The sequence below is a fragment of the Siphateles boraxobius genome, unplaced genomic scaffold, assembly GCF_051911475.1.
Source record: "Siphateles boraxobius isolate OS27281-9 unplaced genomic scaffold, OSU_SipBor_1 35, whole genome shotgun sequence".
NCBI classification, from domain to species: Eukaryota; Metazoa; Chordata; class Actinopteri; order Cypriniformes; family Leuciscidae; genus Siphateles; species Siphateles boraxobius.
This window is the reverse complement of record NW_027508975.1, coordinates 16872501-16884581: the sequence shown is the minus strand read 5'-3', so window position 1 is coordinate 16884581 and position 12081 is coordinate 16872501. Positions and strand designations below refer to the sequence as shown.

Genomic DNA, 12081 nt, shown 5'->3' with positions numbered 1-12081 from the left:
ACATTCATCCCCACAATTCCAGCCAATCCCTTCATCTCCTTCACATCGGGGTTCGAGTCTGTTAGCACGAAAACACACTTCCCTGGAAGCAGCTTTCCCATGCACTCTATGTCTGCCTGTAGACATCCAAGGACAGGAATGTCTAGTCCGTTTGCAGCAGTGAGGCGCACCCAGTTAGCAGAAGACAGATGTATTTCTTGTCCTCCGAAATGATGTTTAAAGTGAGACTCTGAGATGGTGGTAACCTCTGAACCTGTGTCCAACAAGCATTTGGTGGGCACCCCTGCTATTTTCACATCCACTGTTAAACAGTCTCCAAAAGCACTATCCCTTAGTGTTTCTGGTGCTATATCTGCATTCCAATCAGCTGTATGGCTCCGGATTACGGAAAGCCCACTGGTGCTTGCATTGTCACCCGACGAAGCCCCTCTTAACACCTCAGATACTTCGGCCATTGGTGATGACGCCGTGCCCCGGTTACCCAACTCCTTAAACTGTCTACAACGTCTACTGGTGTGACCTGGTTGACCACATGTGTAACAGATATATTGCCCTTCACTGTTTCTCAGAGGTTGTCTTCTCATAACATCAGGCTGTGGATCAACTCTCCCTTGACTATGGACAATTCTGTACAATTCTTCCTGCCGTGCAGCTATCTTCTCTATTGCCTCGTGCAACTTTTCTAATGTCAGTGAGGATGGATTGTCACCAGTCGCAACTGTAGTGTGAACTGCTACTCTCGCACGCACAGGGGTCTTCAGGTTACCTTCAGCTTGTGCTTCCTCTTCCTCAGACCATGTGATGGCGTCCTGCATCAACTGTGCAAAAGTCAAGCGTTGTTCTTCCTTGACCCTCCGTTTCATCTCTCTTCTTAGGAAATCATCCCTCAGTCCAAGGACTAACTGCTCTTTCAACACACTCTCTTCATCTGGAACTCGCCTAGGCTCTCTGCGTTTCACCTTGTGGAGCTTTTCTCGTAAATCGTAAGCATAGGCGCGTATGGTCTCACCAGGTGCTTGTCTTCGGTCATAAAAGTCTTTCAACCTTGTGCCAATAGGTACCTTGTCTCCATAGGTTTCCTGGAGCAGCTGAAAGATGGACTCCACGCTGTTATCCACTTCTTCCATCATGAACTTCACAGTATCTTTAGCTTCCCCCTTTAAGTGCTGCTTTATCAGCTCCACCTGATCTTCTTCTGGCACCTTCATAACTCGAAAGGCTGATTTCATGGAGACAATCCACTCCTCCACACTTCCTTCTCCAGGTTTTGTGGTGCCAGTGAAATCAGTAAGTTTATGATCTCTTGGGATATAGATCGTTGCTGGGGGTGCACGAGTGGATGCTTGCTGCTCCATTACTGCTCTGGCCAGTGCCAGGGCTTCTCGCTGTTCTGTTCTGGCATGATCCAATGCACCAGCTTGCTCCGTTAACCTCTTCTGCATTTCCGCGAACTCCTTCTTCAGTTCTTCCAGTTCCGCCATTTTTCTTCTTGCTCACAGACCTGAGACAGAATACTACAACAACAAAAATTAGGCTAAGTATGATCCTGTTCGTGACGCCACTTATGTAACGAGAATTTAACCCGTCTTGTAGGGGAAAATATATTAGTGCTGCCACGGAAGACTGAATAACGAAAAGATCTTAGTCCCCGCTTTCAGTGCTTTTAATCTCACTACACACTAAATGGGTGTATGTTATGTTCTACTTTATTGGGTACAGACCGACGAGAGTAGGCTTCAGCCTAAGTAATGTCACTGAAGTAAAAGTAAAATGGGTTAGACAGTCTAATATACCCCTCCCTCCTCTGGTCTAATAAAGCAGCTGAGATGCCCCTACTCCTTGACAGCTCTAAAACAAAACAAAAATACAAAGAAGTAAATATGAAATCAAACAGTATTTATTCTTTGTCTCTTTTCTTCTTTCTTGTAATCAAATGTTCAATTCAGGGTTAATGACCACAAAATAAAAAAAATAAAAATAAAAAAAATATTAAATGTATGGTCTTTGTGTTTTCTTTTAAACTCACTCTCAATCACTTTAAATGTAAAAGCTCTAATCTCTTTCACTTGTACCAAGATAAACCTCACTCAAAAATAAAATACAAAACAAAAACCTTATATAAACACCACTTAGGATGAGTTCTCCGTTTCAAACGGACAGATTCAAATGATCAATAAATCACATTGAAAAAAACAATAATATACACAATGCAATCTCACATATGGAAGAGCACTTACGTGAAATGTCCCTGAACTGTGCTCACTCAGTTCACCTTAGTTCACCTGTGATTCAACAGAATTCTCACAGTTCCTTGGATCAAAAATATATACAAAAAAAAAATAATAGATAGAAAAATTGAGGGGAGTTGTCTCGACGTAGTGTGCGTTGAAATTCTCTTGAGGTTTCGTAGCAATATCACTCAAGCTCAATGAAATGTCCCACGGAAAAAAAATGAATGAATCAAAAATAAGTCAGAGATGAAATGTATCACAGGAGGGTAACAAAACTGAGATATCTCACAGGGATGTATCCACCTAAGATGTCGTTGGATGGCAGGGTAACACCAAGTGTTTTAGACTCAAATCTCCTCCGGAAAACAACTATGTTCAACACCAGCTGCGAACCGCAATTCCCATCTCACGTGCGACAACACGTGCAGAACACTTATGTATGTGCGCGTGACCAATACGGTTGAAACGTCCGTTTCAAGAGTGCTTCTCAATCAAAATGAAAGTCCAAAACTTAACAAAAATGTGAAAAATCTCTTAAATAGTCGTCAATCAAGCTAAACTTGTACTTTTAATGCACTCACAGTTCTCGTAGCCTTCACGGAACATTACTGCGTCACTCCAACAGTCCACTGCGATGCGGTTCACGGATCAAAATTCCCAAAAACTACGAAACAAGTGATACGGTTCACAAAAAATCACATGATGTCGTCCTTTATCCGACCAAAGCCCAATCAACTTCTGTTTAAGTCCCTTTTTCGAACGAGCTTCTCGAACACGACACAACACTCACTTTTGTCTCATCCCCCCTCTCATACTCCGCGCTCTTCTCTTCACCAGCACACACTGCACTCCGAAAACCTGTCCACTCGCCAAAATAAAAGTCCGCCAAAAATAATTATTATTTCTAGATAATATATACCCGTTACATACGCAAGGGAGTTCGAGAGATATCCAGCCGCCTGGCCTAATCGATCCCGTCCCTCTTTCAGTTCCTTAATAACTTCTCTGCTGAAAGCCCTTCAGTTCATCAGCGTTGTCTTTTAATTAAACGCAATCGCTGTGCCGCTCGCTGGTGGAAAGTCGACTCCTCCAGGGGGGCGGTGCTGTTTGAATACACTGATAATGAAATTTGACATTGCTGGAGATGTTCAACCATTATTCTATTTCTCTGTGTTCTCAGATAAGTGCGATAAAGGCCTTTAAGTCTTTCGTATCCTCAAGTCTTATTTCAAAATGGAGAAGGGATTGTTCTCTGTTGAACTTACACATGTACTGTAAGAAGATTAATCAATTAAGCCCCTGCAGATAATAAAAATAGTGAAGCACTTTAGCGGAAATATCACTTTTAGTTAAGGAGAGAGAGCACCAGCAACAAAGAGTTATCTTTCTGCTCTTTAAACATTGAGTATTTGTTCGCGGAGTGGCAAGTTATTACTGCTCACTTTTTCTTCTCTTGGAAAAAATGGGGCCATGGTCTTATCTTGGAAATGGGTCCATGTTTTTTTTAGATCCACTGTACGTATAAAGTTAAGACATAGGGGTTTTAAGACCCCATGAAATCGACATTATGAGTTCTTTGGCTTTTAGCCCATATGTGCTAGCTTTGAGATCATCTACACAGCATATTGTAGTGCACGGGTTTTAAACGTTTTAATGCCACAGACCCCTAAATTTGATGATCTCATTCTGAAGGACCCCTTCTAAAAATGCAAATGCAGATGAACACACTGTTCAGAAGTTTGGGGTCGGTAAAACTTTATAAAGTTCTTGAAATAAATATTCAAGGCTGCGTTTACTTGATCAAAAATACAGTAAAGACAGTAATTTTGCGAAATATGAAATCTTTCCCTGCCAGTAACGGAATTTTCCGGCTTTCCTTGTTTTCACTGTTATATGCTAGGGGGTGTTATTACGAGTTAGCCTGGTTCTACCAGACTCTCGTACATTTCATTTGTACAGAGAGTCTGGCACCGCTCCATTGACAAGCGTTAACTTCCTTGTAGGCGGGTATTCTATTGAAGTATAAACCTATTGGATCTGCCCAGAGTCACTCTATCTGCCATAACCAATCGCTGACGTTTGGTCGTGACATATGTCTTTTCCCGAACCCCGTGGGAGGATGGCCATAAACACAAAACTAAGCAAAGATTGTTCTTGCTCCGGCTTTAACTTCTTGATATTCGGCAGCGTTGCCACAACGGACCGAATGGCTTCGCTCGCATCTTTCTTATTTTGAACTACAACTCAAAATAACGCACGAGTCGACATCAACGTCATCGTTCTCAGCCACTCCCTCTGTTCGCTGATTGGCCCGGTAAAAAATTGATCGGAGAAAACCAAAGTCTACAGCGCAATCCCAGACGTAGTACTGAAGGAAAATGAAATTGAGCGGAAGTGCGTAGGAGGGCGGAGCCAGGCTAATTACGAGTATCTCCAGATCAAAACACAGGCAAAAAAGGAGCGGAAACAAGCGATAAAAGCATTGCTTATGCACGTTATATTCTTTGAAAAACATTTTTTTTTTGTTCAAAGTTGTGCTTTTTTTTATGAAACTTACCCATATTACCTATATACGCTTTTGTTTAAAAGCAGAGGCTCTGTTCTTTCTTTTGATATATTGCATGTTCAGATAATCCTACAACAAAATATTCAGGGGCCATGAAATTTTTATGAAAATTATCAAAAACGCTGACTTAAAAAAACCAACTTATGTCCAACTTAAAAAAAAAAAACACTGGCAGGGAAAGAGTTAAAAATAACAATTGTTCTTTAATATATTTTAAAATGAATACATTTTATATTATATTATATTTTTAACGTATTTTTTATGTTAATACATTTTGTGGAAACCCTGATACACTATTATTTGGGATTATTTAATTAAAAATGTTCAAAATAACGGCTTTTATAAACAGTATAAATAGTACTAGCAAACCAGAAAAGTAATTTTTTTTAAGTTGATGCAGCAGGACTTTTATATGTATTATTTCAAGAGAAACATAAAGCAGTTAATAGAATAAAATAATTACAGAATAAATAATTAATCTCATGATTTCTAACCAGTCGTTAGGAGACAAAATGAAACAGTAATCATTTTAAATTCTATACATTTTAATTCTGTTTTTTAATTGTGACAATAACATTACCAATTAACATAACATATTTAACCCCAACAATTATTTATTTATTTATAATATATTTTACACCATATTTCTCTGACTTTGAAAAAAAGAAAACTAAAGCCAACAATTTTCAATCAAATGCTCTCTAGAATTGGAATGTGCTCTAATACCACCTCCAACTGTCTTCTAATAGCAAGTCACACATCTCATTTCACTCCCTGGTTCCCTATGATGTGAATCAGTATATCATAAACAAGAATTCAGGCACTAGCAAGGGCCTTGATCCAATAAACCCTGATAACTCTATATTACCCACAACACAATTACAAAGTCAAGCATTAAAAATAGTTTGTATTTATCAAAAGATTTCTGCTGATGGATATCCTTCTGCTGTCAATTGTTGTCAGTCGTGTTGTCCTGCTACTTCATGGGGTCTTTAACACCCCGTTCAAGTACACACACACACACACACACACACACTCAGGCACAGAAGCCTGAAAGAATTACAAATACATTTTAAAGCCCAATGAATAAATTCTCACCTTTACTGTAAACAGCACAGTTGCTTTTTCCATCCTCTGCACTGACCCACATCATGTCCATCAGCCAGCGAGGACCTCCACTCAACACCAGCGAAACCTGCAACAGAAAACACACACATTAGCTGTTTCAAAGACCAGTCAACTCAAACAAACCATTTGATTGACATATAGATCGACCAACCACAACTTGCCATTTTTGTGTAACAAATAAATCAGACGCTCAGTGACGTACTGTGGATACGCCATCCAACGGTGAGACGGTCCGAGTGAGCTTGTTTAAACAACTTCAACCATGAATTCATCATTCCCAAAATCCTTTCCAAAGATTTATCTCCATGTATGTGTGTGAGAAGAGAGGCGAGCAGGAAGCCACACCATGTCCCGCTCGCCCTCTGAATGCCTGTATTGTTAGAGACCCTCTGAATGTTCCACCTGATCAGATCTCATCCTTTGGGAGGTTTGGAATCCAGAATGGAGCGGCATGGACTTGGAAACAGAAGAATCGGAATGCTGAGCACTGATCTTTAGACACATTGTACCCCTCTATCACGAGCATCCCAGCTTCCTGAAACCGGCACACTGGGAATTTAAAGAACCGGCATGGGTTTCAAAGGGATGGACAGAGGATTTGATTTCATAATTGGAAGCAGAAGAATTGGAAGACTGAATTGAATTGATATGTCTGTTGAAATAAAAATAAAATTGTTCTTACAATTGTGGGACATCTGGGATGTTGCTAAGTACAAAAACACCCCACATCCCAAACACCCTAATTGGGCTCAGGTGCAGGACAACGTTTCAACCATCAAGTCTTCATCAGGCACAATTTTGTATGGCTTCAGAAGACTTGGAATGGAAGTTCTTTAGTCAAGTTTTTGCAATAAACACCTGTGACTGTACTTTTATCTGTCTGTTACATGTTTTATGTTGTTCAGAACTGGTTAGGTTTAGAGTTGGGGTGGGGTTAGGTCCTTAAAAAAATCCATGAAAGTATAAATACATATAATATTTATTATTTTACAAATACATGCAAAAATGAAATGCTTCTTAATCGGACAGATAAGGCAAGTAATTGAAAGCAATTGGTTTCCTAGTTCGTAGAAATAACGATGCCTAGGGATACCTTTAACGTTTTATAGTGACACCTTGGGAGACCTCTTTGTGTCTACCTCTCTATTTTTAATAGGCCGTAAGACAAAGACCTGCCGGCCCTGTCTGGGATTGACCAGTCGGCAAGAAGATGATACGTTTCAGCAAAAATGCAGATTTGGCCCAAAAGAGAGTGAGCGTGTGCTCCCGGAGAGATGAGAACAGTGATAACAGTCTGAGATTTTGGAAAGCATTTGGTTTCCTTTCCTCCCTCATAAGGATATAAAGGGATGATGCTGTTTTAGAGCTGGATGTCTTCTGATCCCTACAGGTAATAGAGATCATATCCACTTCACCTCAAAGGGGTGCGATGACTTAATCTGAAATTAGTACAAATTGGTGACACAATGCTTTGCTTGGGCTCTCTGCATGTAAGTAGAGACATTTATGCTAAACTAAATCAAAATACAGGGGCCCCATAAATCAACTTAGAGGAATAGTTCACCCGAATAATGAAAATTCTGTCATAATTTACTCACCCTCAAGTTGTTCCAAACTCGTATGAATTTCATTCTTCTGTTGAACACAAAAGAAGATATTTTGAAGAATGTCGGTAACCAAACATTTGATGGGCCACATTGACTTCCGTAGTATTTGTTTTCCATGATGGCAAATGATGATGACAGAATTTTACTTTTTGGGTGAACTATTCCTTTAAGGCTGGAATACACTACACAACTTTTAGAATCTTTTGATTAATTTGTAAATGGTTAAAAAGGAAAGAATTTTGAAAAAAAGAGAAAAAAAACACTAAAGGACTAAGGATCACTCACTACCAGGCTTTCATATCGTTCCGAACACAAAGGTCACACATAAGCTGCGTCCCAATTTAGAGACTGCAGGCTGAAGCTGCCTTTGAAGGCCGAAAGTGGTACGACGAAGGCTGTCCAAAATCAATGGCTGCTTCGAATGCAGCTTACAAATGCATCCTCCTTTCCTTGGGCAGTGAAGGATATAATGAGTGTATACTTTGCAGTTCCGTCTCCATTACTGTTTACATGGTCGTCAAGGTTGGACTGTTACAGAGCCGTTGAGAAAGTCAGCTCTGATCTGTTATTGTTGTCATCCGATAGAGTGATGTGGGCAGTACTTTTGTTTTTTTTAAAGTCTGGTCTGTTTACACTGAAACGCAACCCTGGAGTTAAAACGGGGTATGCAGAGTTTCCAAAAGTCTACGTTTTCAAGGGTCAAAAACTCCGGAGTAGAGTAGACGCCATGTGTAACCGTAGCAAAAGTTATGTGTTTTAAAACGAAAAAACACTAATGTAAACAGGGCCATAGTCTGAAGAAAAAAAAACAGAGTCTGTGTCCATCATACAATATGCAATTTTCGGTGAAATCTGTGAACTCTGACTGAAGGCAACTAGTGATGACTCGTCCAGACTGTAAATCGGGAAAAAATCTGGGCAAGTCATGTAGTGTATTCCAGCCTTTAGAGGAATTTGATAAGAAATATTCATATTGATATTGATATTGATTCATCTTGAAGGAATTCGTCTTGACGCATCCATAAGTACATCTATTTTTATTGGTGTTATTGTGAACAATTAATCAGTGCACACAATTTTAAAGAAAAAAGCTTTTCAATCTTTTTTCATGATTCACTTTCTTTAAAGTCCCCCTGTAGTCAAAATTTTTATCCCTTAAAACTCATCTTTGATCACCAAAATTACATATTTAAAAGTTTTTTTCCTTGGAAAAAAAACATTATTCATGCCTTAAAATAGCTTGAATCCAACTCTACACCCTTGCCTCATTTAGTGTACGTGGTTCAATGAATACGCAAATTAGCCCCGCCTCGACCCACTCACGCCAGCTCAGAGATCCACTTGTTGCCGATCACATGTTGACGGTTTGATTGTTTGATGTTTGACTGTCTTTGGTTCACTGAATTTGTACATGTTTTGTCTTAGAGCATATAAAAAACACCACATAGACATATAAATAACATTAAAATCTTGATTTTCACCATAGGGGGACTTAAAAAATGTCTCTGTCCCCCGAACAATTTTTTTCTACTGATGCTGCCAAGGCTACCATTTAGAGAGAGAAAAAAACCCCTAATAATTATTATTATTTTTTATTATTATTATAACAATATTCTCTGGAATACTTGATTCTTATGGGGCAATTGTGGCATGCTGTTGTAAAATGTATTTTTTTTAATGACACTGAACTGTCATGGATCATTGTCCCAAGCAACTGATTTCACATTTTCTGAATATTTATGTTTCTCAGGCAAAACAAAGAAGGGCAGTGGTTCACAACCTTTTTGACTTGAAGGCACTGGTTGTCCAACACAATATTCAAATTATTTCAGTTTAAATTATGATTTGCATGTGTTTTTTTAGCTTTTAAATTTAGATCAGAGTTGTGATATATTATTAATAATGTATTCATTTAAATACCTAAGTCAGGGGTGTCCAATCCTGCTCCTGGGGGCCACTTTTTAGCAAAGTTTATAATCTAACCCCAATTAAACACACCTGAACCAGCTAATCAAGGTCTCACTAGGCATACTAGAAACTTCCAGGCAGGTGTGTTGAGGCAAGTTGGAGCTAAACTCTGCAGGACAATGGGCCTCCAGGACCGAGTTTGGGACATCCTTGACCTAAGTCATTGCAGCACCCTTGGAAGTTTGCTGATGACCCCTAGTGGGCCCCGGTCCCATTGTTGAGAACCACTTGAAAGGGCATTTTTCATACACTTGCTAGTCTCTAGATGTCCCAGGTGCTGCTTACAATGCAAGTTGAGTAATGCACAGAACTTAAATACTTATGAATAGAGGTTTGTTGTGACCACCAACCTAAATTATGAGTGATAGTAACTGTGACACTTGCCTTGTCTCAAGAAACACCAGTAAAAGCATGTGAGAACCAAAAAAAATGTTCATACTTCACCTTCCACGTGTGACCTGCATACTCACTTACAGTATGTATAGTGTCTCTTTTTAAAGACTCACCCTCAGAATGGAGCCGCAGAAAGAGAGAGAGGTTTGTGCAGATCTGACTGTGTGGGAATACTTCATGAAATAGACAGAGTCTACACAGCACTCCACTCTCCTTGAGTCATTTCTTTCTCTTTCTGCCTGTCTCTCTCTCCGCTGAATCCTCTTTCCCCTTATCAGGCCAGCACAGGCCTCCATCGGCCTCTCCCCACTCTGACAGGAGCAACAACAATGGGCCTGCGATACCAGTCCGCTTCACAGGGTAAACCTGCCACGGGCACAGATTACCCGTGACACACACACTCGCTCTCTCTCTAGTACACTCCAAAACACAACACCACCTTCTCCAAGGCCTCAAAATACAAAATGGACACAAAAACCTTTTAAATGATTTAACTTCTCTCCCTTGCTTTCTTTTCAATCTGGCCGTCTGATCTCTATGTTTGTAATTACCCACAATTCACTAAGACTGTATACCAAGTTAAAATTATGTGGACAAAGCCAAATCACAATAGTACAGATTTATGTTAAGTCCCATAATAATTATTGTATTTATGAGATTAATGCACCAGAACAAACACCACAACAATGTCATAAGTATCAAAACTATGGTTGCACAATTTTAGGGTGTTAATTAAAGAATCATGATGGAAGCAAAGTATTGTAGGTCATAGTAACACATTTATTGAGAAGGTTGATTGTATAATGTAGTTTGCACATGTTTTCTCTTTTGAAGAAAAATAATTCTGATAAAGTTAAACACTATGTTAGCCCTTTTGCTAAAAGTCTAAACAGACAACTACATCTCTCTACACTTAATGTGTTTTATTTTATTTTCATTTAGTTGCAAGCATAAAAAGGCATAAAAAAAGCTTTTAGTTGGTAAGTGAAAAATAAACTCAATTGTGCTTCAATTTGTCAACTAGGCCTACACATTGCTCTGAATTCTGAACTAATTAGAAAGAACTGTCCCAAGAAAATCAGGTTAGCATGTGTAACAGACTTTATAAGCAAAACAAACAACCCCCACCTTGTCACTTCCTCCTGTGGCCACCTCAATCTTCCCAGGGAAAGGACCCCACGTGGTGCCTAGTAGAAGTGCCTGACAAGAAAAAATCCTTCTCTCCCCTCCTTCACCAACCATTTTCAGCTGACCTGTAGAAGAAAATAAAAAAAAGTTATATAGTGTATATATATATATATATATATATATATATATATATATATATATATATATTTCAGCCTGATTGTAACTTTTTTTTAATGTTACACTAAAAATGTCTCTTCTCAGTACACTACTGTTTAAAAGTGTGGGGTTAGTAAGATTTTTTATATATTTGAACAAAGTATTTCATGCTCACCAGGTCTGCCTTTATTTGACAAAAATACATTAAAAACACAATTTAAAATAACTGTTTTCTATTTGAATGTGATGGAAAAGCTGATTTTTGAAAAAGATTTTTTCATCATTCAGTCTTCAGTGTCACAAGATCCTTCAGAAATGATTCTAATATGTTAATTTGCTTCTAAAGATTTTTTTTTATTATTATCAGTGTTGAAAACAGATGTGCTGTAATGTATTGTGTTTTATATTATGTGCATTTCAGCTACAGGGACAACCTATCAGGGGTAACCTAGGGATTGGGAGTCTTGCTCAAGGGCACAATGCTGAAAGTTCATCGGGTTCTATACATTTTTTACAGTTACCAGCCCGGATATTTAGCCAAAACACCACACCACTCCATGAGAAGACTAAGCCACAGTGTGAGCACATAGGAGCTCAATTAGAAATCATACACCCATCCATTGGACCCTCTCCTGGGTGACCCTGCCTGTCTCTTTGATTAGGCTTTCGCTCACTGCTTTGACAGGGTTTCAGATAAAGTGGATTAAGCCTCTTTCTGCTGAAAGTTTTGATGTGAACAGTGCAGAAGCGTGGTAAATTATCCAGTTTCAGGAGGAGATGCGGAATGCCGGCAGATGAATTGATAAATAAAGAGAATCTTGAGGCAGTGCTTTCAGGAGATCAGGGTTAAGCCTTTACACCCATCCCCTCTCTGGATTAATAGATGTATTTAACTACTGACTGT

At 39.1% G+C, this 12081-nt stretch overlaps 1 protein-coding gene across 1 annotated transcript in view; it reads right to left on the bottom strand.

Moving 5' to 3' along the window:
• The window catches only part of zfpm2b (zinc finger protein, FOG family member 2b), an 88355-nt gene that overhangs the window by 36129 nt on the left and 40145 nt on the right, over window positions 1-12081 (bottom strand). Inside the window, exons 4-5 of the mRNA XM_077196631.1 lie at window positions 11022-11146; window positions 5896-5992 (exon numbers count right to left, since the gene is read on the bottom strand). Of these exons, the coding sequence (XP_077052746.1) occupies window positions 5896-5992; window positions 11022-11146 (222 nt within the window). The remainder of the gene's footprint in view (window positions 1-5895; window positions 5993-11021; window positions 11147-12081) is intronic.